General features: G+C 36.0%; 1 protein-coding gene across 4 annotated transcripts in view; it reads right to left on the bottom strand.

Annotated features, from left to right (window-relative positions):
• LOC122536182 (neurotrimin-like) overlaps window positions 1–22,721 on the bottom strand; it is a 278,662-nt gene that overhangs the window by 211,908 nt on the left and 44,033 nt on the right. For 3 of the 4 annotated variants that reach the window (XM_043668341.1, XM_043668342.1, XM_043668339.1), the window contains exon 1: window positions 22,236–22,456. The exons of the other annotated variant lie outside the window; for it this stretch is intronic. In XM_043668341.1, the coding sequence (XP_043524276.1) occupies window positions 22,236–22,359 (124 nt within the window). In that variant the 5' untranslated portion in view covers window positions 22,360–22,456. Of the gene's footprint in view, window positions 1–22,235; window positions 22,457–22,721 lie in introns of those variants that run through there. 4 annotated transcript variants of the gene reach the window in all.

Here is a 22,721-nt window from a genome sequence, read left to right on the forward strand (position 1 = left end):
ATTCCTAGTTGGGATAATAATCCATAATTTCCAATTATGAACTTTGACGACGAATAATTTTTTTCAAAAATATTCTTACGTTACCAAATAAAAATATTTTCTCTCCCGTAAAGGAAATTCACTTAACCTGCACGTTAAAAGAGCGATAAACATTTAAAACGTTTAGAACGGATTGTACGTAAATGAAATAAATTTCGAAAGTAAATTTAAACGTCAGGTGATTTACACATATCGCCGGACAACGTGTTACAATCACTCGGGTTCCGTAGCCCATTTTCGTCGATCTCAGCGTGAACAGCGAAAACGTCACACAGAAAATATAGGAGTATTTCCGAGTTGCCATTTGACAATGTCCCCCTCCCCTCCCTAGAAGAAATACAATAAGAGAATCGGGTCGGCCGCGCTAGTTTTCGTTCGCCTCTTTCTTTCCAGGACGGTTCATCTGTGGAGGAAACCCTTCATATTTAAGCTCAATGAAGCGTACTAATAGAAATTCTGTGTGACACGTTCCTCCTGAACGTAATGGAAAAACCGAATCTGTCGGTTTAACGCCGTCGCTGCCGTTTCAAACAAAGGCATCGCGGCACGCTTTTTCCGACGCGATCCCCGCCCCGTAAAATATTAATTTCAATCGCGTGTCGAAGTCGTCGTACAACTGTTTCGTGAAAAATTCTTATCTCTCGTAATTATTTTTCTTTTTTTTTTAATCACAGTCACTCGGTGCTGCGAGTAGAAGACGAGGTGATCGATTTCATTCTACTCTCAAAATTAGACTTACGACAAAAAGTTTATTTTAAAAAAAGTTTCAAATGTTATTAAATTGGCCTGTTTCTTAATGTTAGATTGCAGACTTTTCACGTAAATTTTTGAGAATATAAGTAAAAGACAGTGTGGAAATTAGTTTGCACACCATATATTTAGGAAGCACCATGCTTCAGATACTTTTTATATTTTTCCACGTTATCTCGTGCAATCTTACACTTTGAAATTCCCTGCAAATGCATAAAAATCCGTAGCCTACTTACTAGTTGGTGTTAAATTAACCAACTAAACTAGTTAATATTAAAAGTCTTTTTTTCAAACCAGATGCAATCAGTCTGACTGACTACAGACTAAAGAACACTTTTGTGAAGCAATTTCATTCTAAAGTTCCAGTAACAAATTAACTCGTTCCTCTCTGGAAATTTAACCTGGGATTTTCAAGATAGGCGAGTAAAATGCGGAGGGAGAGAGAGAGAGAGAAATGTGATAGAAAATTTAAAGCCTAACCACAAAATCGATATGTTAGCTTTGACGCTTAAAGATAGAACCCTCTGCAGCAAGTTTATGGCCTTCTTAAAAGCGCCCTCGGTATATGTACGTTTATTGACTTTGGTTTTAAGAACCATTCTTTCTACTTATTTACAGTGTAGATTTCCTAAAGCGGGGAAGAATCAGGGTGACGTTAAATTCTTTTCATCGTTGCACTGCTAGCATTATACTCTCATCCGAATTTATAGTTAGTTATGCACGACACCGCGAGTAATAAGTCGGATTATTACAAGTCCTTCTCGAGTCTTCTAAATAATTCGATAACAGAAATCCCATTATCGATATTCATTTCTGTCGCGATCACTTTAAATTTATAGTTACTTTATACACGACACTGTGAAATAAAAAATCTTCGGTGAAATTACGCGCAAAATTCATGTTTCAATACATTTAAATGTCGTGTCTACCTTTCGCTTCTCTCAAGAAAAGGGAGCATCTCAAAGTTTGGAGAACAGCTTGTTACACAAGTACCAGAGACACATTGAACCGACGTGCAACATACCATAAATTGTGCATTTCACTACCGGAGTTCCCGACCGGTGTTCATTTTTTAAATTTCGCAGTGTACGTGGCCCTTTGACTATTGGTCGGCGATGGCGCAAAAAAAAAGCGGTTAATATTTCGCTGATGCTGCGCCACCAGCCCTTTTCAGTGGCCAGCGGATCATTTATTTTTGTAATTATGTTCTTCCATAAGAATAATTATTATATAACGAGCGATATCGATCCTAGAAATCTGATAATATTCCAAAAATGTTACACTCTTGTTCGAGTATTTATTGAAAACCTGAAAGAATTCAAAAAGATGAAATAATGATAATAACCTAAACGTACCGAGATAGACGATTAATCGAGGAGAAATGTTGAAATTACAAACGACATGGACAGACAATTAAGGATTCTGATCTCTACAGAAATTTCGTTACTTCGAAAGGCCAATATGCGAGTAAGCAGCCGTGCGAGAGCATCGATCAATTACATTTCACGCATTTCGAGTTACGAAACGCACTGGCGAGTCACCCTGGCGAAATTTGATAGCTGATAAGTCGAATCCCCGTGCCGAACGAGTTCGTTGCTCGTTCCATCAAAACGAGTTAGCCAAGATTAATTTAGGTGGGCTACATTTGCGATGCGATCGTACATCATGATGGAGGTTAACCCAAACCTCGCCGCAACAAGAAGTAAACGAGTCTGTAGAATTCAATTTACAGAACAGCGCCGTGATGCAACTGCAGAAACAACAGCCAATCGGAATTGGCTCTCGCAAGGAGCTCAACGTTTTTATCAATAAATTCGAGGATTTCGTTTCGCGTGTAAAATTTTCGGAGTGATTCCCACATGCGTGGTTGGAGTTACAAATTCCGCGGAAGTGGAACTGTCCCGGAAATCCCTGTTTCAATCCCAATTTGATATCATAAAGTTTTTAAATCCAAAATTCGATCGATTCCCTTCGTTTCTAGAACAGTTCTAGAACAGTGGCCCCCATCCCTGTGCAACGCACAATTCTTATTATTCAAAAAGTGAATTTTTGACGTGGATGAAGTCTGAAAGCCATTCAGGGTCTGAACAAGCTTTCAAAGAGGCACGACAAATGAAACAGTTAAATTTTCCATTTAAAGAAATGGAAAAAATTTCTCATTCTTCGAATTACTCACTTGAAGGCCCCACGTTGGGAACCTTGAAAAGTGTCTTCAGAGTCTAACAAATAAATTTTTGACGTATTGCTCGTCGTAGTATTCGGATCCTAGAGGTGTCTTCAGAGTCTAACAAATAAATTTTTTACGTATTGCTCGTCCTATTTAAATAATTGACAGGATTTATTTTCGTAATTGCACGTCTAACGACTGGTGACTTCGTAGTTCGGCAGTATCGTTGTTTCCGTGCCACATAGAATTCTTCTAAGCACACGAGCACCAGAAAGAAAAACGAGGTCAGCCTTATGTCGAGTGAATAATAAAAGAGAGGCCGAAAGTGCGGCGGCGTGCGGCATGAATTCTGTATCTATCTTTTGCCCCTTTTTTCCCCTTTGTGTGATTTAACGTGCCGAATAATATCGCACAGGAAAGATGATCGATGAAAGAGGGACAGCAAAGCTTGTGATAAGAGACGTCCGGTTATTTACACTTCCGCACCGGCTGTTTATAAAGTACACAACTTTAGTTTCAGATAAAAAGCGAATATATGTACCGCGCCGCAAATATACACGTCCGATTACACGTGTAAGTTTGTAAAGATTCCCCGATACGGGGAATCTCCGAGTAATAATTCTAAAAATAAATGCACGCGCGAGACGTTGTTATGAAAAAGCTCACACACACACACACACACACATACAGAGCCGGCAAATTGAAACATTAGTATAAATGCATTGGAGAATATAACGCGTAACGTAATAGAACTGTAACGTTTGAAATATATATATCAATTACCTCAATGACAAATAAAATATGTTATTTTTACAGTTCTGCAGATTTTACATTACGTTTCGTTTGTTCTGATATTGTCAATACAACACGTTTCGTCGAATGAAATATTCAACTGGAAAAAAAAAAGGTAATTGCACAGCTTGCAAAAATGCGAACACGCAAAATAGTAAAAAGTTCTCTTTACACGTATGAGTTACACGTAATCTAGGGAAAACAACAGTGGAAGAAATATATTGTGCTTTGACAACACATGACAACCAACGATATTTTCAATATCGTATTACATATTGAAGTATAACATATACATTAAATATCAGATGACTCGTATCAAATAACGAATAATCATTTCTCTACTATTCTTCGTCGATACAATGGAAAAATTATATTAAAATATAAGATCCACTCGCCAAGTGCACATTATAACGTCGTAATTGTTAGCAACAAGTATATCTGAATTATGAATAAAGTTTATCCGAATTATTCAGCGATGTTGAACTGATTTCAACGAAAGTATCGGAGTACAAAGTACGAAAATGTAAACGTATCATAAATAAATGTAATATATAAATAAAATATAAATATAGATATACAAAATATATAAAAAATGTATAAATATGAATGAATAAAATATATAAATAAAATATAAATATAAATAAAACTCTTAATGGAATCGAATTCTTTCAATCGTCCGCCGATTGTTTCGCGTTTCACGTTTAGAATCGATAGAATCTAGATTGAAATTGTTTCTACGCGCGTTACGTAGATTTCACAGATTTCGCCGAAATGCACGAAACGGTCTAGCCATCGGTTAACATATTTTTCGAGTATCATCGAGGAATCGAGCATAGTGTTTTTCACTGGCTGCCGCTTTGTGGCACTTCTCTTTTTCGTTGGTTTTTCAGGAAGTTTTTCGCACGCGTTTTCACCTACTTCTATTAAAACGTACCGTGAATTGTCGATACGATTCGTTCGAGTTTTCCCCTCGTCGAAACTTCTTTATACGTTTTCTTGCCGGAAAGTTCTCGACTGTGCCGATCTCAGTTCTTTTCGGTATACTGTGTAACTCGCGCGACGTTTCTCCGCCGGTTCCATTCTCCAGTATCGTTCTCCCTCTGTCATTTACCTCTTTCGGTATTCTGACAGCGACTCAAGTGTTTCCTTAATCTTTCACGCAAAACGGATGTTAGTCGCCCCTTGCAAACTTGAAAAACTTGCTGTTTGCTCTCCACCCGCTTTCGTTCCACTTCGACACCGAATTATTTCGATCCTTCGCGCGAATAACAAATTTCGCAGTCCCCCTTGTCGCGTGAGCAGCAAACAAACATTCGAATTATTAAAATTGTTAAGTTTTTCCTTGTGACAATTTAAGGTCAAAGAAAATCAGTCAGTTGAGTCTTTTAGACATTCGAACGAAATTTTTATCCTTGCTTAATACAATCTGTACGAACATCGCTCATATACATCTTTCAATAAAATTTGAAAAAAGAAACAAACATAAATGTATGAAATTTAAGAAGAAATATATCTCTCGATAAAGTTAAAAAAGAAAGTAATAATTTGCTGAGAAAGTGAAACGGAAAAATGCCGTAACAAAAGATTTACATACTCTGGTAGAAGAAACGTGTTAAATATTGACTGGCGTGTGAAGTTCCATTTACTCTATTTATTCAACGCATTAGTAAAAGTTGAAATTACGCGGATGCAAAATGAATCGAGAGTGGCGCGATTCGTTCTCGTCAGGTATTAAAAAATTGAAATTTGTTGGAGGGAAAACGTGGGGGAATACCCGAAATGAAAAAAAGGCCGGCTAAACTAAAAAGAACAAATGGACATCGTGAAGTTTATTAGGAAAGAAATGAAATTTTCTGACTGTGAGTTTAATACCAGCTCCCAGCGCTTACACCGCATAATTCTGCCTAAAGAACTTAAAGTTCACATGCAGCTACAGCCAGCGCGCACATTTCTCCCCGTTGAAGGAGAGATTCTTTCTCAGAGTTGGATTCAAGATCCTTGGCGCTGTTGTTTCTTCTACGCTGTTAAAATTGAATTCCCCCTCTTTCCTAAAGTAATTAGAACTTTCCTGATCTTGATTCTAGTTGAAACACGTTAACAACTATTAGATTAGACTTGCGAATATTAATCGTCGTGAATGTTAAATTATTCGACTTGACTGAAGTGACACATCAAAAGTACGAACAAGAAACACCATAAATAAAGATGGCAATATAAATAAAATACGAATTATAAAATTTATAAAATTATTAAAAAAGATTAAGTTATTAATATATATTATATTAATATAATAATATTATATATTATAATAGTCACAATATTATATTAATATAATAGTATTATATATTATAATAGTCATATTATAATATTATAATAGTCACATCAAGATGTACTATATCTTAAGATATTTAAAGAGGAGATATTTGTGTTTGATAGGTCATTTTAAATAAAAAAAAGGACACGTACATTGTGAGTTTTGATTCATTTGTTTCTTATTTATTTCAAAAAATAGATTTTACGTCTATATAATTGTGATAGAGAAGTATCTTTTGTTTTTCATATGTTTCACATCTTTTTTTAGATTAAAGAAAGCGTTTAAAATGGCGACCTCTTTCCCGTAAAGAAGTGTATAGCAACAATAACCCAGGAACACGTGAGAAACTAATACAAGCAGTAGGCAATGCCTATTAAAGAGATGAAACTAATAGAATGGACTGGCCAACGATAATAAAATCTTCGAACCACAAAAGAAAAATCATTTTGAATATCTCCTTTAATCTACCTGCACGAATAAAAAAAAAAGATACGAAATACGTTATAAAAAGTAAAAAACAAGTTCTGCATTCCAATCAGATAAATGTAAAATCTATTTTTTGAAATAAATAAAAGAACAAGTGGATCAATACCCGTAGTGTATATGGTCTTTATTTTTATTCGGAATAACCCGTGAAACACGCTGGCAAAGTTATTTGGCTTTCTTCTTGGACATTGTGTGTACAAAATGATTTTAATTTGATCAAAATATTGTTCTCTCGAAGTTCCATTTACGATATGCAATAAAAAGAAAAAAGATACGAGTAGAAATATCATAGTAATTAATTCGAGGAAGAATTACAAAAAAAAAAAAAACTCTTTCCAATTGTTAACGTACGATGGAAAATCCAGAGATATCGTGAAACTAGATCGCGATGCATTTTTGCGCCCAAAGTTCGTACTTTTGAGGATATAATTTAAAAAAAAAAAAAAATGGACTCTCGACAGAGAATTTGCTGTTACGCGGCAAATGTTATAGAAAGCACCGTGTGCCCCGGATATTCTTTTTACTTTTCCATTGGCGTACGATTTGACGCAATTTTGCACAAACGCATGAAAAACCCGTAATTTCATCGTAACGCTCTGCGCTGCGCTGCGAAGGAAATCCTTGTTACGAAATCAGTTTTTTTCTCTTTTTTTTTTTTTTTCGGCTAGAATTTCACTGTTGAATATTGGCGACGTAGCTTTTTTTCTTCCTTTCAAAATATAGCCCGATATTTTGACTGGAAGCGATACATCCGTTACTTCATCAAAATTGTACGCGGTACATATCCGGTACGTACATACATGAAACACTCGACCGGAAGTGGAGTCACTCTGCCCTCTTTCGAATTTCACGAAGCTGTTTACTCGCTTTTTGTTTATATTTGTTGAAAGTCCATTATCTTATGACGGAACCGCGGTTTGTTTCGCGCGGTTTGCAGAGAATTTTAAAGTGCAAAAAGAAGAAAAACAATTGCGCGCGCATCGTGCAAAACAACGTACGTATCGATGGCCGCATGTTGACGTTATATTCGTGATTTTAGAAGAGATCTTAGAATTCAGCAATATCCCATCGTTGCACACGTGATTTATTTTATAACGAATAAACTTCAATCGAGCAAAGTCAAAAAATAAATGAATAAATAAATAAATATTGTCAATTCCGTCAGACCGGAAGAAGAGCAAACAATTCCAATTGTACACGCAAATATTTCTTAATTGCGCTCCGTGAATTAAACGGTACAAATAATAATAATGTTTCAATGGCGTGCACTGTAGGCTACCTATATTTTTATCGTCCTATTAAAAAGTTTTATCGCAACTGTGTTACTTGTTTTCGATGAAGGAAAGGTCGCCGCGTGAGAGAAACGACGTTTTCCGGCCAGTGACGACGGAAGTTTCGTCGCTAACCGCACGAAATTCTGCTTCGCGTCGCGATTCATAAATCCCGCTCCCCCTTCTTGCAACATTTATTATGTTGCATGTCCATAACCTGTATACTGTTTTATTGCACACACACACACACGTATACACCGTCGTTTTTGTTACTGATTTCTCTCTCTCTCTCTCTTTCTCTTTTATTAAATGAAACACCGATCTATCACAATATTCCAAATTTTTTATTCAAATTTTATACTTGAGAGACATATATGTATACGCACGACTCCCTTGCGACAAAAGTAACATAATTCGAGAAACTAAAAATACGTGGCGGAGTTAAGTCGATTATGAAAGTCTCACTGCTCATTGATCTTCATAATTTAGCAAAAAAAAAAAAGAAAAAAAGGAAAGAAAAAGAAATTACGTTGCTCTTTCCGATTCGTGTACTGCATTCTATGAATAGAATTTTGTTTCGATTGTCATTCCGAACGAATGCACATTAATATAAACTAAGAAGTGTATTACTTCGAGTTGTATCAACGAAATGACACGTAACATCTAACTTCGTTCAATACCAGATTCTCTTTTCTGCTGAGAAACATACTTTTTCGAATTGTGTCACTTTCGTCGCTAGGGAGCGATATGATTCTAGTCAATATAAACTTACGCTCAGAATGCTGCGTTGAAAGTGTGATTCAAACTCTATGTACATTAAAATTATTACGTATAATAGTATACTCCGACATTAAAATTCTATTTAAACTCTATTAAATTCTATAAAATTCATTACAATTCTATTCTAGCTTGTAGCAGTCTATTTTCTTGTATTACAGAATCTAACGTTGAAAAATCGTGTGGTTAGCTTCATATGCGACACTCTGTATATTCTTGAAATTTTATCAACGCTACAACGACATAATAATGCTTCTGCAATACTTTCGTCAACTTTCAAAGCGAAAAAAGGACTTCGTTCCAAGTCCTCTTAACTCTCGTTCGTAAACCTGGAAAATCGTCGATTGAACCCCGTGTATCGTCCCATTGGTTTACCATGATTCGAACCGTATCCTCCTAATTAAATCGGTTTCATCGGACAGGCTTCATTACTAATGAATCGCATGCATACTAGGCGCGGTACGCAATTCGAAGCGGAACGAAGCTGACCTGTCACACAACCTGGATACATCGACCGCGTCTTGTTGTACCTGTTGCAAAGTTTGCAACCGACATCGCACAGAACCTATAAAATGGTCGTTGCTTTAGTAGTAGTGGCGGTAGTAGTAGTAGCAGCACTAGTAGTAGTAGTAATGGTAGTAGTACAGGCCTGCTTAATGGATGTTTCGAATTAATTTCTAATTGACGATTCTGACGTTCGCGGTTAATCGGTGTAATATCTGAGGCAGGCCGATATCTGGGAGTAACTTTGCTAACAGAGGCGTAACCGTGGTATGCTTTCATTAACACGCAGTTTGTGCTAACAGATTTCTCATCGCCGAGTAACCATCGTTCAGAAACGTATCGAGGAATCAGCACAGAAGATATCCCTCCAAAAATTACACCGCTCCCAACGTGCAAAGTTTATATGTATTTAAACAGTTTATTTGTCGCTAAATATTAAATATTAATTATATTAAATATTAAATATATACAAAATTTATTTGTCAGTAAATATTAAATATATTTAAAATGTATTTTAAATCTAACATTATGAATAAATAACATTATGTATCCAAGATGTATATTTAAAGATTATTTTAAATACATGTATCTAAGATGTATATTTGAAATATATTAAAAATTTATAGATTAAGAATTTTATAATAGTAACCACTATTCCTATACTCATTTTCTACTTTTCGACAATACAAACATAAAAATTGATCACGCTTTGCGAATGACGATTTTTATCTGACCAGATCAGGAAAAAGGGGAAACGGCAAACAATGTTTCTTCAAATTTAAATGCATTGTTATTCGCGTGCCGGCAAAGTCAACGTTAACATGCCGGTTATGCGTTGCTGTACACAAGACAGAGATAAATTTCAATTAACAGGGTTTTGTCATTACATCGTTGCGATCAACTGAAAAGCCCGTGCGTGTGTATGCGCACGTATATCTATAACACGATCTTATACTAATCTGATGCATTCAGATATAATTTTGTACCAGATATTACGGGCCAGTGTTCGAACCGTGTATATTTATCCCAGGCTGATTAAAATCTAATTAAACTGTCTATACTTCGACGAGCTGCACGTGCATCCATAATTCGCAGTTAAACAATAATTCAACCAGTTGATTTTCGATCACCAACACGGTAGAGCAAATCGATCGTTAAGTTGAAATTACTCGTTATTAACTAATGAAAATTTATTATTTACGTCAATGAATTCCGGCTCTGGTCGTTGCGTAACGTTGCACAATTGAATCGAGAGACGAATCTTTAACTTTATTAACGAAAATAAGGAAATCCACTAATAACTCGCCTTTGCCAACGTTTACACGCGAGAATACCTTAATTTACCAGGGAAAAAAGGAGAAAAAAAAAAATTCATAAACAACACGTAAGTTGCTGTAACTTGCGCAAAAGGAAAGAGTACGATTCAAAGTTTTAACATCACAAAGTCCTCTATTACAAAGTCTTCTGAAAACCCGGAGAATTCTTCAGAAAATTCGTTAAAGCGTCTGTGTAAAAAAATTCTTTTAAAGTCCGGCAAAAAAATCCTATTTCAAACTCCTAGCTCTGAACACCACTGTTCTATTAAAGAATACTGAAAAACAAAATTCGCTTTTCCACTCTGTCTCGCTCTCTAGCCGTGTTTTTCTTTTTTTTTTATTTTCTTTTTTTTTTTTTGTTAATATTTAACCGAGTGAAGAAATATACTACTACGATGTCCGCCGAGTCATTATAAAGTTTCTTGTCAATTTATAAGAGCGTTTTTTAATGTCCCGACACATGGTTACTTGTAACGTCACGTTCTTCGGTTACATTTCTTGTCGGAAAACTAAAATAAAAAGTTGCTCATACTGTGCATAAACTTTTCTGCAAAAAAAAGGGGGGGGGGATGAAATTAATATCGCTACGGTTCACAAATTTCGGAAAATAAATTTGGCAACAGTTGACTCAACTCCGGGAAATATTCAACAATTTTCAATTCGCGTTATTTCGGAACTGAATTGAAATGACAGGATCTGCGCTAAAAAATTAATTTTACCAGACTGTCTAAATTAATGACAAACTAATAACTTGAAGCAGCACATACCAGTGTGCCATTCATAAATCAACGGATCATAAATACAAATTACCTATTAAGAACTAACTTCTAGTCCTTTGCAAATTAAGTATTCAAATCGTGAATGTGCCCGCCACTTTTAAACTAACCTCATGTTAGTTTAAAAAATGAAATATTTATCTAACTCGTAGTTGAAGATTGAATGTAAAATGTTTTTCAAGAACAACTATTTATATCATAAATTTTATGATTGCATATTACGTAACTAACGACAAGTACATGATCCTAGTGATCACGAAGGATAAATTGCTTTTGAATTTTTTTTTACCACGAAGCTGATGTTCCAAATAAGTATTTCTCAGATGCAAATTCATATTTTTTTCACGCTATAATTTAAAAAATAGAAAATTCGATAGAAAATTGTTCTACGTGTCGGATATCATGAAAAGCATTATACTTCGGATATTTTACACATAAATTTCTATGAATGAATGCACAAAAATCGACAGTATAATTATGTCGCTAGTGTGAAAGTATTTCTACACTTACGAAAAATGAAATAACATCAGTCGGATATATCATAAATAAATAAAATCTAGAGAAATTTTCACGTTCTTCTCGAACTGCGCGAGTCTTGCTAATTGTTAAAAAGCAATGTCGAGAACGAAATAATTGCAACATGTGTTCGTACACAGGAACACATTAACACGGTTGTCCAATTGCGAGTAGAAATGGACAGAACGTTCATCGGTATACGAGCAACGAATTATAAAACTTAACGATGTGTGAGAGAGAGAGAGAGAGAGATGTACAATTAGAGTTATTAAACACGCTTGATGTCATTCCTATTTTTACCTGCAAACCGTTCTCCAACTCTTTCTCGCTTCGTGTACGGTACAATTTCGCCAAAGAACTTTTAATAAACAACAGCGAGCTGTCGCATGCTTGGAAATTTCTCGCTTTTTTTCGTACAAAAGCACGGAAAAGCGATATGATATCAGAAAAGGACGAGTAGCGAATATTAGTGTGTTAAACGTATAACGAGAGAGATAGAAATAATTTCACAGCGACGGGAATCTTACTTTTACTTATTGCAATAAAGATAAGAGAGTAAGAGAATGAGTAGAATTTTTCGAAATATATTCATTAATAATTATTAGAATTACCTTTTATTTAGTTTGAATCATTCCAATATTTGGTAAAATAGCAGATACCGATCGATAGAACTTCAAAATATATAAATTAATAATCTTGGAAAAATTTATTGTATTTGAAATAAATTACCAAAACGTTTAAAAATGGATCACTAAAAAAGAGAAAAGAGCGAGAAAAAGCTCTGCGTTTATAGATATATATATATATTTTTTTTTTATTCCGTCATATCGAAATATCGAATAAATGCTGCAACTGTTTCCATACAAGCTATCAAACGGAGTCGGGAAAATTTCACGGATATATCCCTTACGCATCGCGTAACACATCGCGTGAAATCTTTGTCACTACGCATTTATTTTAATATCGAACAATGATTCTACATGTACGTGCCTACACGTCAGATTAAATTTAACTAACTCAACTACTAACAATGTTAGATCTAACTTTATACAAGTGAAAATGAAAATTTTTCTTCATTTTCATTTAGTCACTATGAAAATCTACAACAGGAAACATAAACTAACACGAATTATTCTATATTATTATTTATACATTTTATATCACATATTTAGTATTTATTTTACTTTTTCAACGCGAACTCAAAACAAATCTAATCTCTACAAAAATTGAAAATACGAGAAACCTTAGAACACTTTGTGCAATAAAATTTTCAAGCTACGTGTATTTTATGATTCAATTGTCAACGTACCACCACTTTACAGATACTTTTTCATTTTTCAGATTTTGAAACAAGCGTGTAATACTTATCTGAAGGCTTCTAAACGCATCTGCGAGTTGAAACATCAAACGATCACAATGGATAACAATGAACAACAAATGAATAACAATTCTCCTTGTAGAAAATCAGAATCAGCACAGTAAGTAACATTCGTGCAACTGTACCTTTCATTCAAATTTCTTCTAAAATAACAAACTGCCATTGTGTCACGCTGGCGCGACTATTCCCATTCATACGAATTGTAGCTTAACGGTTAGCAGCTAGACATTTGACAAAGCTCGACGAGATTATGAAAGACATTAACTGAAAGGTTGGCCCGTCACATATACACGTACAATTGTATTCCTGTCTCTTTGCCTGCAGACTTCCTTCAACGCGGTAGCAATTCGACATTAGAGCGCGAGAACACGTGGTATTTGCATTTGACAGCAAACTGAAGTACGACTGCGAGATGTGTTCGAGCTTAATCTAGGCCTGACTAAGAGGATTATCATGAAAATGTTTCAATTGCAGCTTTGGCCAACATTCCAGGGCTGCCAAAATCATCTTCATGTATATGAACAATTAGAATCACAATTCCATCAAGATCCCCCCAGCTATTCGTTCTCGCCGGTGGTTATGTAACCCATCAGCTTTACAACAGACGCGCAATACAGTTACGTCAAACCGTTAAAAATTTGGACTACCAAAACACTGTAGATTTAAACTTTATTCCAACACATTTAAAGGGTTAGAGTATGCGAGTCTGAGAGAAATTAGAAATTTGTCCGAAACACTGGTCTTTGTGAAAATTTCCAAAAAAATAGTTTGGATATTATAATGCGACAAGAATTTTAAATATAAATAATTTTGGAAACTAAAGATCTTTTTCTTTAGCTCGACCCGCATGCTGGTAATCCGCGCCACCATGAAAAGAAGGTAGCCCGTTAAAATAACTTCGAATCCAATAATTTTGTACGAGAAATTTTTCGTCGAAAATTTCCATATTCGTAAAAAAAGTTTCGACATTGCAAAGCGATGAAAGTTTTAAATATAAATAATTTTGGAAACTAAAGATCTTTTTCTTTAGGTCAACCCGCATGCTGGTAATCCGCGCCACCATGAAAAGAAGGTAGTCCGTTAAAATAACTTCGAATCCAATAATTTTGTACGAGAAATTTTTCGTCGAAAATTTCCATATTCGTAAAAAAAGTTTCGACATTGCAAAGCGATGAAAGTTTTAAATATAAATAATTTTGGAAACTAAAGATCTTTTTCTTTAGGTCAACCCGCATGCTGGTAATCCGCGCCACCATGAAAAGAAGGTAGTCCGTTAAAATAACTTCGAATCCAATAATTTTGTACGAGAAATATTTCGTCGAAAATTTCCATATTCGTAAAAAAAGTTTCGACATTGTAAAGCGATGAAAGTTTTAAATATAAATAATTTTGGAAACTAAAGATTTTTTTCTTTAGCTCAACCCGCATGCTGGTAATCCGCGCCACAATGAAAAGAAGGTCCGTTAAAATAACTTCGAATTCAATAATTTTGTACGAGAAATTTTTCGTCGAAAATTTCCATATTCGAAAAAAAAATTTCGACATTGTAATGAAAGGTTTAAATATAAATAACAGTACAAGAAAGAAACTTATCAAGACCAGTAGAACGCTTCATTACTCCTCGATTTTCACTGCGACGAAGTACGAAAGAATATCCACTATCAATTTTACGCGCTGAGCCTCTCGAGCCAGCCAAATGTAAGAGTCGTAGCCGCTGGCGCTGCAAGAGGCTGGCAGGTAAATAGTTCCTACGTGGAACATGGTTTATCAATTTATTAGTAATTAGTAAGATACGCACGGACGAGTTTCACGGAGAATCACGAAGCCGGAAATATTTAAGACGAGGACGAACCTAGTGCGTTATCAAGCTTCTGCCGGGTATAGAATCACGTGCAGACGAACCTGATGCCTTATCAGGTAGCCGCAGGAGGATGAAACTTTGTGAACCAACCCGATGCGAAATTGGGGTAGCACCAGGATGAAAATTCGCAGACGAACTCGTCGTGTAGCCCGACGAGCTGTTAGGAAGTTGGAAAATAAACCAGGTGAACCCCGACGCGAGTCGACGAGGAGCTGCTTCGAGATTGCCAAACGTACGGACAATCCTGATGCAAAAATCAGGCAGCCGTTGAATGCGGATAAACCTTTCAACGGCAAGATACCGCAGCCGATTTCGATTTCCGTGAACGAGTTCGACTCGTGGTCTGCTGGAAATGTTCACTTCGCCTCGTAATTTTAAAAGTTGATAAAAACTTTCCAGATCAATAACACCTGGCTGAATTTGTCTCGCTTGTTGCACGAAGCTTGAAAATAACTGTTAAAAGCTGTGATGCGTTACGCTGCTGATTGAAACAGTCATGGAGGCTGATCGATTTATCCCAAATAAATTATGCCACTGGCAGTTGAGCATGTACATCGAATAACATTTCTAACGTAAACTATCGATATCAATATCTAATCAACAGGAGGATGATTTTGAATTGTTGCTGCGAAACACGAATATCGTGTAACAGTAACAACACATTACAATGTTCGACTATCGATGATCAATTTAGAAGCTCGTCGCTGAGAAGAAAAGAAAAGAAAAATAAACTACAACTAAAATTATGAAAGTCGGCTTGTGTAATTTTGGCTAATGTCTCATATTAAATGTGGAAGGATTATTTTTGGCGGCATTCATGTCGTCCGTATGTTAATCCGTTCGAACATGCCGAAGTTGGATAATGAAAATCAATATTGCTAATTGTGAGAAAAGTTTCGAATTAAAATTGAAAACGAAACTTAGCACCGGTATCAATGGAAATTTCGGTATCTCGTAAGTTACTTAAAATATCGATCCTTTACAACGGAAATCGATATTATAACTACTGTTTTCAAGCTCTGCTCGTGCAACACGTTTATTAAAGAAAATTGCAAAAGGAATGCGTCTGTCTTTCTCTCTCTCTCTCTTTCTTCCATTAGCAGAGTAATTTGATATCTTCTGTTTAAAAAAATATTAGTGAAAGCGCCACTTAACGTTGAATGTTATCAGAGAAAATTAACAGACGTACACCGTTCCCATCTAAACCGATTTTAACGAAGGAGGCGCGCTGCCTTCTAGTCGCGGTATTTTACGCCTCGCATTTCGAGGATATATAAAGGAAGTAATTGAATCTTCCAATGCGAATAATTCAGCCATTAATTATAATGTGGGGTGTGCTTGAAGAGGAACGGCCGTTCTAAAATTTAATATTCATAAAGATCTACCTCGGGACTCCGCCGCTCGGCGCGAAAAAATATTCAAAGACGCGAAAATTGCAATAATTAGGCTGTGGATGTTCATTTTATATTTGATACCCGTCATCGCATTATGAATAATAATATCGTGGAAACGGATATTCAGTACGTACGAGTATTCATCGTTGATTATCGACAACAAGCTTCCAGCGTTAGAATAAAATATGAGAAGGCCAGATATGATGGGGATTAAAGGGTAAAATTATTCGTACGTGATCGTAATCCACCATCACGAAGATTCCACGCTTTTGTTTCTCACTTCATTCGCCGAGCTGTCTAAATCATCCGGAATCATCAATCTTTCGAGCAAAACCGCGGATTAAAAATGTAAGCCGATCGTGCGGTACAACAACATGAATTACTCCGATACGTTAAATACTTTTCCTGAAATCCCGCATTTTGGCAATCCTACGGCTGAATGATTTCACGCGCTGTTTGTCATCCTAAATGGACGCTATCGAACGTATCTTTGGAACGTCTTCGCAATTTGTTTAGAATAACTGAAGAAGATCTGTGATACAGAGAATGAATACAAAGAATACAAACGTACGTACATGTCATGAAAGTAATTGTCAAGTAGCATTCAACAAACTTGAATTGTCAACATCCCATTTAGTTCAACGAATACTTTTACAAATCCATCCATTTGCATCTGAAGAGCATCTTAAACAATCAAATCAAGAGAAATAACCTTCTCTTCATTACTTTATCAACGTTAGAACCACCGATTCGTATCACAGTGAGATAAAAGCGCAAGAAACACAAAAAGTTCTCATTATATCGGTCATTTTGATTACTATGATTATTCCAGGTTCCAGTGTTGTTGTTAAGCTTCGTTTTTTAAACAGATAGAATTCGTTCGTTCGAGTGAAATCTTCGGACGCGTGCAAATTTAAACGAATTAAATTTCGATTGATAATACACTCGCAGCAACTTGAATTTGTGAAATTGACGATAGCTGAATCAGACTGGTGGCCTCTCTCTCTCTCTCTCTCTCTCTCTCATTTTGCATGCACGCTTTTACGACACGGCGCGCGCGACGTTGCACCGCAAATGGGTTTGTAGCACGCTAGAAATAACTACCAGCCAAATAATTTCGTTGTCATCCATATAATAGTATCGTGCGGTTCATACAGCCATTATAAAATATCGCACAGTAGGCACACGCAGTTTAGGCTACATTGAGCTTGATTTTCTTCTTTCCCGAATCGCCATTTACCTGACACGCGAATATATCTATGCACGTGCAATTACGAAACACCAAAACTCTCAAAGCCCGGACCTGGCTACTGTAAATTCTATTTATCTGCGTGCGCAATTGTATAGATTTAATAAATCACGTTAATCTGGTAAAAGCAATAATGGGCTGACTTTTGTACACCGTCACGGGTGTATTGATATTCCTGCAAAATTTGCGAGGGATGGACTGGTTTCGTGTCGATACGTTACAGTCATTTTCGAAGCGAATTGTCACTGTAGATGAGAAACGAATAATGTAGCGCGACGAAAATATCGAAAAACAGTTTCAGGAATCAGAGGCGTGAAAATTCGCTTAACAGAAATTTTAATTACGTGGAGATCGGGAATTTTTGTGTACATTATTTAGTACATTGTTTACATTAGAGATAATAAAACAAGATGGAATAGTGCTGCTGTCAAAATGTTGACAAAAGCTTGCTAATCAGAAAGATTGACACGTTTCTGGCTAAAATTTTTGATAAAACAACTATTAATAATAATTAATATATAATAATATTAGTATATAGTAATTAGTATATAATGAATATTAGTAATTATTTGACAAATGAGACAATTATTTCACAAACAAGAATTCTACTTCCTGTTTAAACTAATACGAAGAAAATAAGTTGTATATAAGTTTCGTAATGTTATAATATCAAATTCATATTATATTCAAATTGATATTACATTCGAACTTAAATCTACAGAGAATAATAATCAATTGAATATTAAATGATCTCGTTACAAAATCTTGTTACAACATTGTTAATTCATAGTAAGAAAAAAGCGTAAAATGAATAATTATCAAACGATATTACAGCAATATATATATCGTATATATATTAAAACATCAAAGGAAATAATGTAATTAATTAATACAGAATAATTTAATTTTAATGAAAATATTAAATTACAACGTAAATAGATGTAAAGGACAACCTGTTGAGTTTAAAATTCAAAATTCAATTTTGCGTTTGAAATTTATTTAACACTGAATCGTATGTATAGTAGAGAGATTATTAACATTTTTTTGTGAAACGAGAATGCATAATTATACGCTGTGGTCAGAAGCAATAATAATCAAATTTTTGTGCCGAAAAATTTTCGTAAAATGCTCGAGTAACTAGAAACGGATATTCTAAGCGCGCGAAAAGAAAAGACAGGAGAAGTAAATATCAGAGACTCTGTCGATTTATCTTCGGTAAGAAAAGGAATGTTCGAAGAGTAAATGCTGGCTGTAAATCAGCCTGCATTTTCTTCGGTCATGTGCAAAGAAAGTGTGCTTGTGATGTATGCACGACTTGCATAAAATCCCCGTTTCTGCTTATGTTATTTGCAGAACGGTAAATACACTGGATATTTCGAATAAAAGATCGACAAACTAATGGTGAAATACTGATGGAACAAACAATTCGAGTTTCCTCGTTACGATGAATTATTTGCGTTTTACCGAGAAAATCCACCTTAATTTCATCTCCTGCAAAATGTGTAAATAAAATGTTCATAGTTCATCTCCAAAATGAAATATCAGAGTTCACAACTTTTTTTTTTAGCGAAATTATCAAACTTAATTCGCATTGTTTACACGACGCAGGCGAAAAATAACTTGAAATTTGAAATTCGAGGCGAACTAAATTTGAAATCAATCTGGCCTTTAATTATTTCACTTTTACGCGTAAAATCTTTCATTGAGGAAAGTTATTTTTTAAAAAATTGTTCACTTTATTAACTCCGCTTCTGTTTTCTCAGATACTATTTCAGATGAATTCTATCGTGTTTCGGTCTTTCTTGTGTCTAATGATTTTTCGTAACGTGTAAACATGTTCGATGTAAAATGAGCTTCCGACAATTTTAATTTTAAAAAACAAACGGAACTCGCGCGGAGAGTAGATGCAATTTCATATTATATAAATGAGAAATTGTTTACTTGGTTTGCAATTTTCCATCGTATCGATTCGACGTTAAAACAAAGATTCAGCGTTGAGCTGGAGCCGAGATTTCGAACAATCAAGAGAAGCACTCTAGATGGATGAAATTCTACGGGGCCGATTGTTAGCAGCAAACCGTTGAACTTTGAACAACGATAACTGCTTTCGAACTTGTTAAATAGTTAAAACAATTCAGTTTTAACGAATGAAAAAGTAGCCTAGCCTATTGTTTCGCGCAACAGCATCGGATAATTATCGTATAAAACTTAGGTGACCCTAATCATCTACCGCCGACAAACTGTAATGTCGTTATTAACGTTGATTACAGCAGCCCCTCAAGTATTATTATATAAAGTTTCGAATTAAAAAGTAATTAGTTTCCGAAGAAAGTTATAAAATTAAATTTCCATTACATTACAGCGCAATCAAGATTAACGGCATATTTTGAACGAATATTTTACGGTCAAGGGATTGAAAAATGTGAATTCCGGCTGACATAATTATTAAGACGAGTAATTTATACGATGAGATTTACTTTTCATACTCGCAGTTATTATTTTTAAAAACTATCTTTCACCAATCTGTCTTTCATAAAAAAAAAAAAAACGGTGTAAATTGTAGTCGTTCGAAATGACTCCAGATAAATAAGTAAGATAAATACATATATAACAACGTTATATCGCGAAATCAAAAGACGATTCAATTAGCAAGCAAATGTAATTATCAAAAGTCAGAGGAAAGTGGCAGATTCTAAATAAAATAATATGACAGAAATTTCAAAATCGTGTATACGCATAAATTAAATAATGATTCAAATTCAAATTTTTCCTGAATCAACCAATTCGAAATATGCCTTTTCTGTCAATAATTTAATTATCATTTTTCTAATAGAGAACTCAAAAAAAAAAAAAAAAAATTGTCCCTGAATTCTGAGTTCAGTTTAATTTGCGAGTTAACTGCGACGTAAACGGAACAAGCACAATAGCGACAAATGACAGAGACGAAAACAGATGAGAAAAGGAAGGATGATAGGACACGATGATACCGCTTAGAAGCAGGTAACGCATCTTGCTAAGCAGCGGACCATATGCAGCGAGACCACGGATATTAACGTGATCAAGCTAACGTTATACACAACAATTTCTACACGCCGTTCTCTGTGTACGTGATTCTAGCCGAAATCTCGAAAATACACACGATTGTGTTCACCGATAACAGTGTGAAACTAGCATTTCTACGGTGCTGTAACGTACGTTACGGTATATCACAAGTTAGAATCCACGGAATAACTTTGGACAGTAATGACGGCAGCCGCGGGATTGAAACGGAATACAAGGATATCTTGTAAGCATCATTAATGAGAATTTAACGCCGCGTTAATCTAATACCGATCAATTGTTTACGTTTCACTGAGGAATTACGAGAACACGCGTGAAATCACGAGTGTTATTTATTCGAAAACAGATTAATTATAGCCGCCGTCGTTATATTTATTAGGTTCGCTGGCTCTGTAACCGCAGATTATGTAAACGTAACAACAAACGTTTATAAACGTTTAATTATAGGCACATAGATCTCGACGTTTTGTACTTTGTTTGATAATCATTTCAATTTATCGAACGGCAAGCGGCAACTGAAACCGGGCGTGAGATTTATGCGTTCGTTTAATGCGGAAATTATTTAAAACGCGGCTGTGCGCGCAATTTGAAATATTATTTGAAATATTATTTAATCAGACACGCATAGTTCTTCCGCTGCCAATAACTGGTATAAATCTTCTCGTTGGCAATGGCAATTCATTGCCGAACAATGAACCTAACCTTTTCACGAGTGTTCGCATACGAACGGAAGAAAGTTTAAGAGAATTGTACACGTAGAATTCTATGTTTGGTAAAAATAAGCTTGATGTACTTCAAAATAGATCACTCAATATGACACAAAGAACGTAGTATTTAATGGGTCGTTGACACTTATGATGTTCCTATATAAACGTTCTTTTGTCCGCCATTTTTATAAAAGAACGAAGTTAAAAGTGACGAAAAGTTCGAAATTCGAAGTGAATTTCAAGGTACTTCACGAGGTGAAAGGGGTTGATCGGTTTCCAGTAGTTTCACACTTTCGCAAATTTACAATTAGAATCGATCACATACACACACACAGGCCGCCAGTGGCGTGTTAAAAATCAACGTGTAGACAAACGATCTCTGTCAATCAGTGACAGATTATGAACCGTAGAAACGCGAACCGTTTAATCGAATCACCCGTTTAATAGACGTCACCAAAATTTCACTGCGACACAATCTGCAATCGTATCTTGTTCCGATACGACACACTGTGTGCGTAAATCCCGTTTCACGGAGCACAGTCACGTGACACATAAAACGGCGAATTTGAAGTTCGGCGAATGTAGTGCAGAATGGCAGGACAGGCAGATGAAAATTATCCACCCTGGAACGTAACATCGGCGGTGGCGACAGCCAACGGAACTCGGAACGTTTCGTTAGATTTTCTCACGCAATTAACACACTTTGTGTACGAGCTGCGACGAACAAGGAGAAACACAAGCGCGCGTACACTGGCTTCGTTTGAACGTTGTTTCGATGTTTGCCGCCACCGAGAGACCGAAAGAAAGAGAGAGAGAGAGAGAGAGAGAGAGAGAGAGAGAATTTCCACGAGGTTAGATTAATAAGTAGACGCACTCACCGGAACCGGTGGTATTATCCGTCCAAACACTCGCTGCGAACGTCGAAACCAGGAAAACCGTGGTGAAGAACCGCGAACGGTTCCCAATGGTCCCTAGAACACGCTTCACACGTTCACTAAACATCACGGTACCAAATGGACGAGAGGATACGCGGCCGGCATCCCGACTGAGGAATCGCGTTCTGCCAACCCCAAGAGCGTGTTTCTCTTTCCCCTCTCCCTTCCGCTTGCTTTCGCGCCACCCTCGCCTGCTCTCCCTACCACCAGGCTATCTTTCCCGCCACGCGCAGACGCCTCGACGCTTCGTTCCAGGCTTCCTAACTCTTGTGCTCACCCATTTTCCCACCCTATCTCCCTCTTAATCCCACTCACTTATCTCTTATCAATAGGTGACGATTAATTATCGCTATACCTCCCTGAGTCGGTGCCAACGGTTCTGCTTACTTGTTAAACGATAGAGAATCACCTGTAGAACGTTCTTTGCAC

The sequence above is a fragment of the Frieseomelitta varia genome, unplaced genomic scaffold (assembly GCF_011392965.1).
Source record: "Frieseomelitta varia isolate USP_RPSP 00005682 unplaced genomic scaffold, Fvar_1.2 scaffold_807, whole genome shotgun sequence".
NCBI lineage: Eukaryota > Metazoa > Arthropoda > Insecta > Hymenoptera > Apidae > Frieseomelitta > Frieseomelitta varia.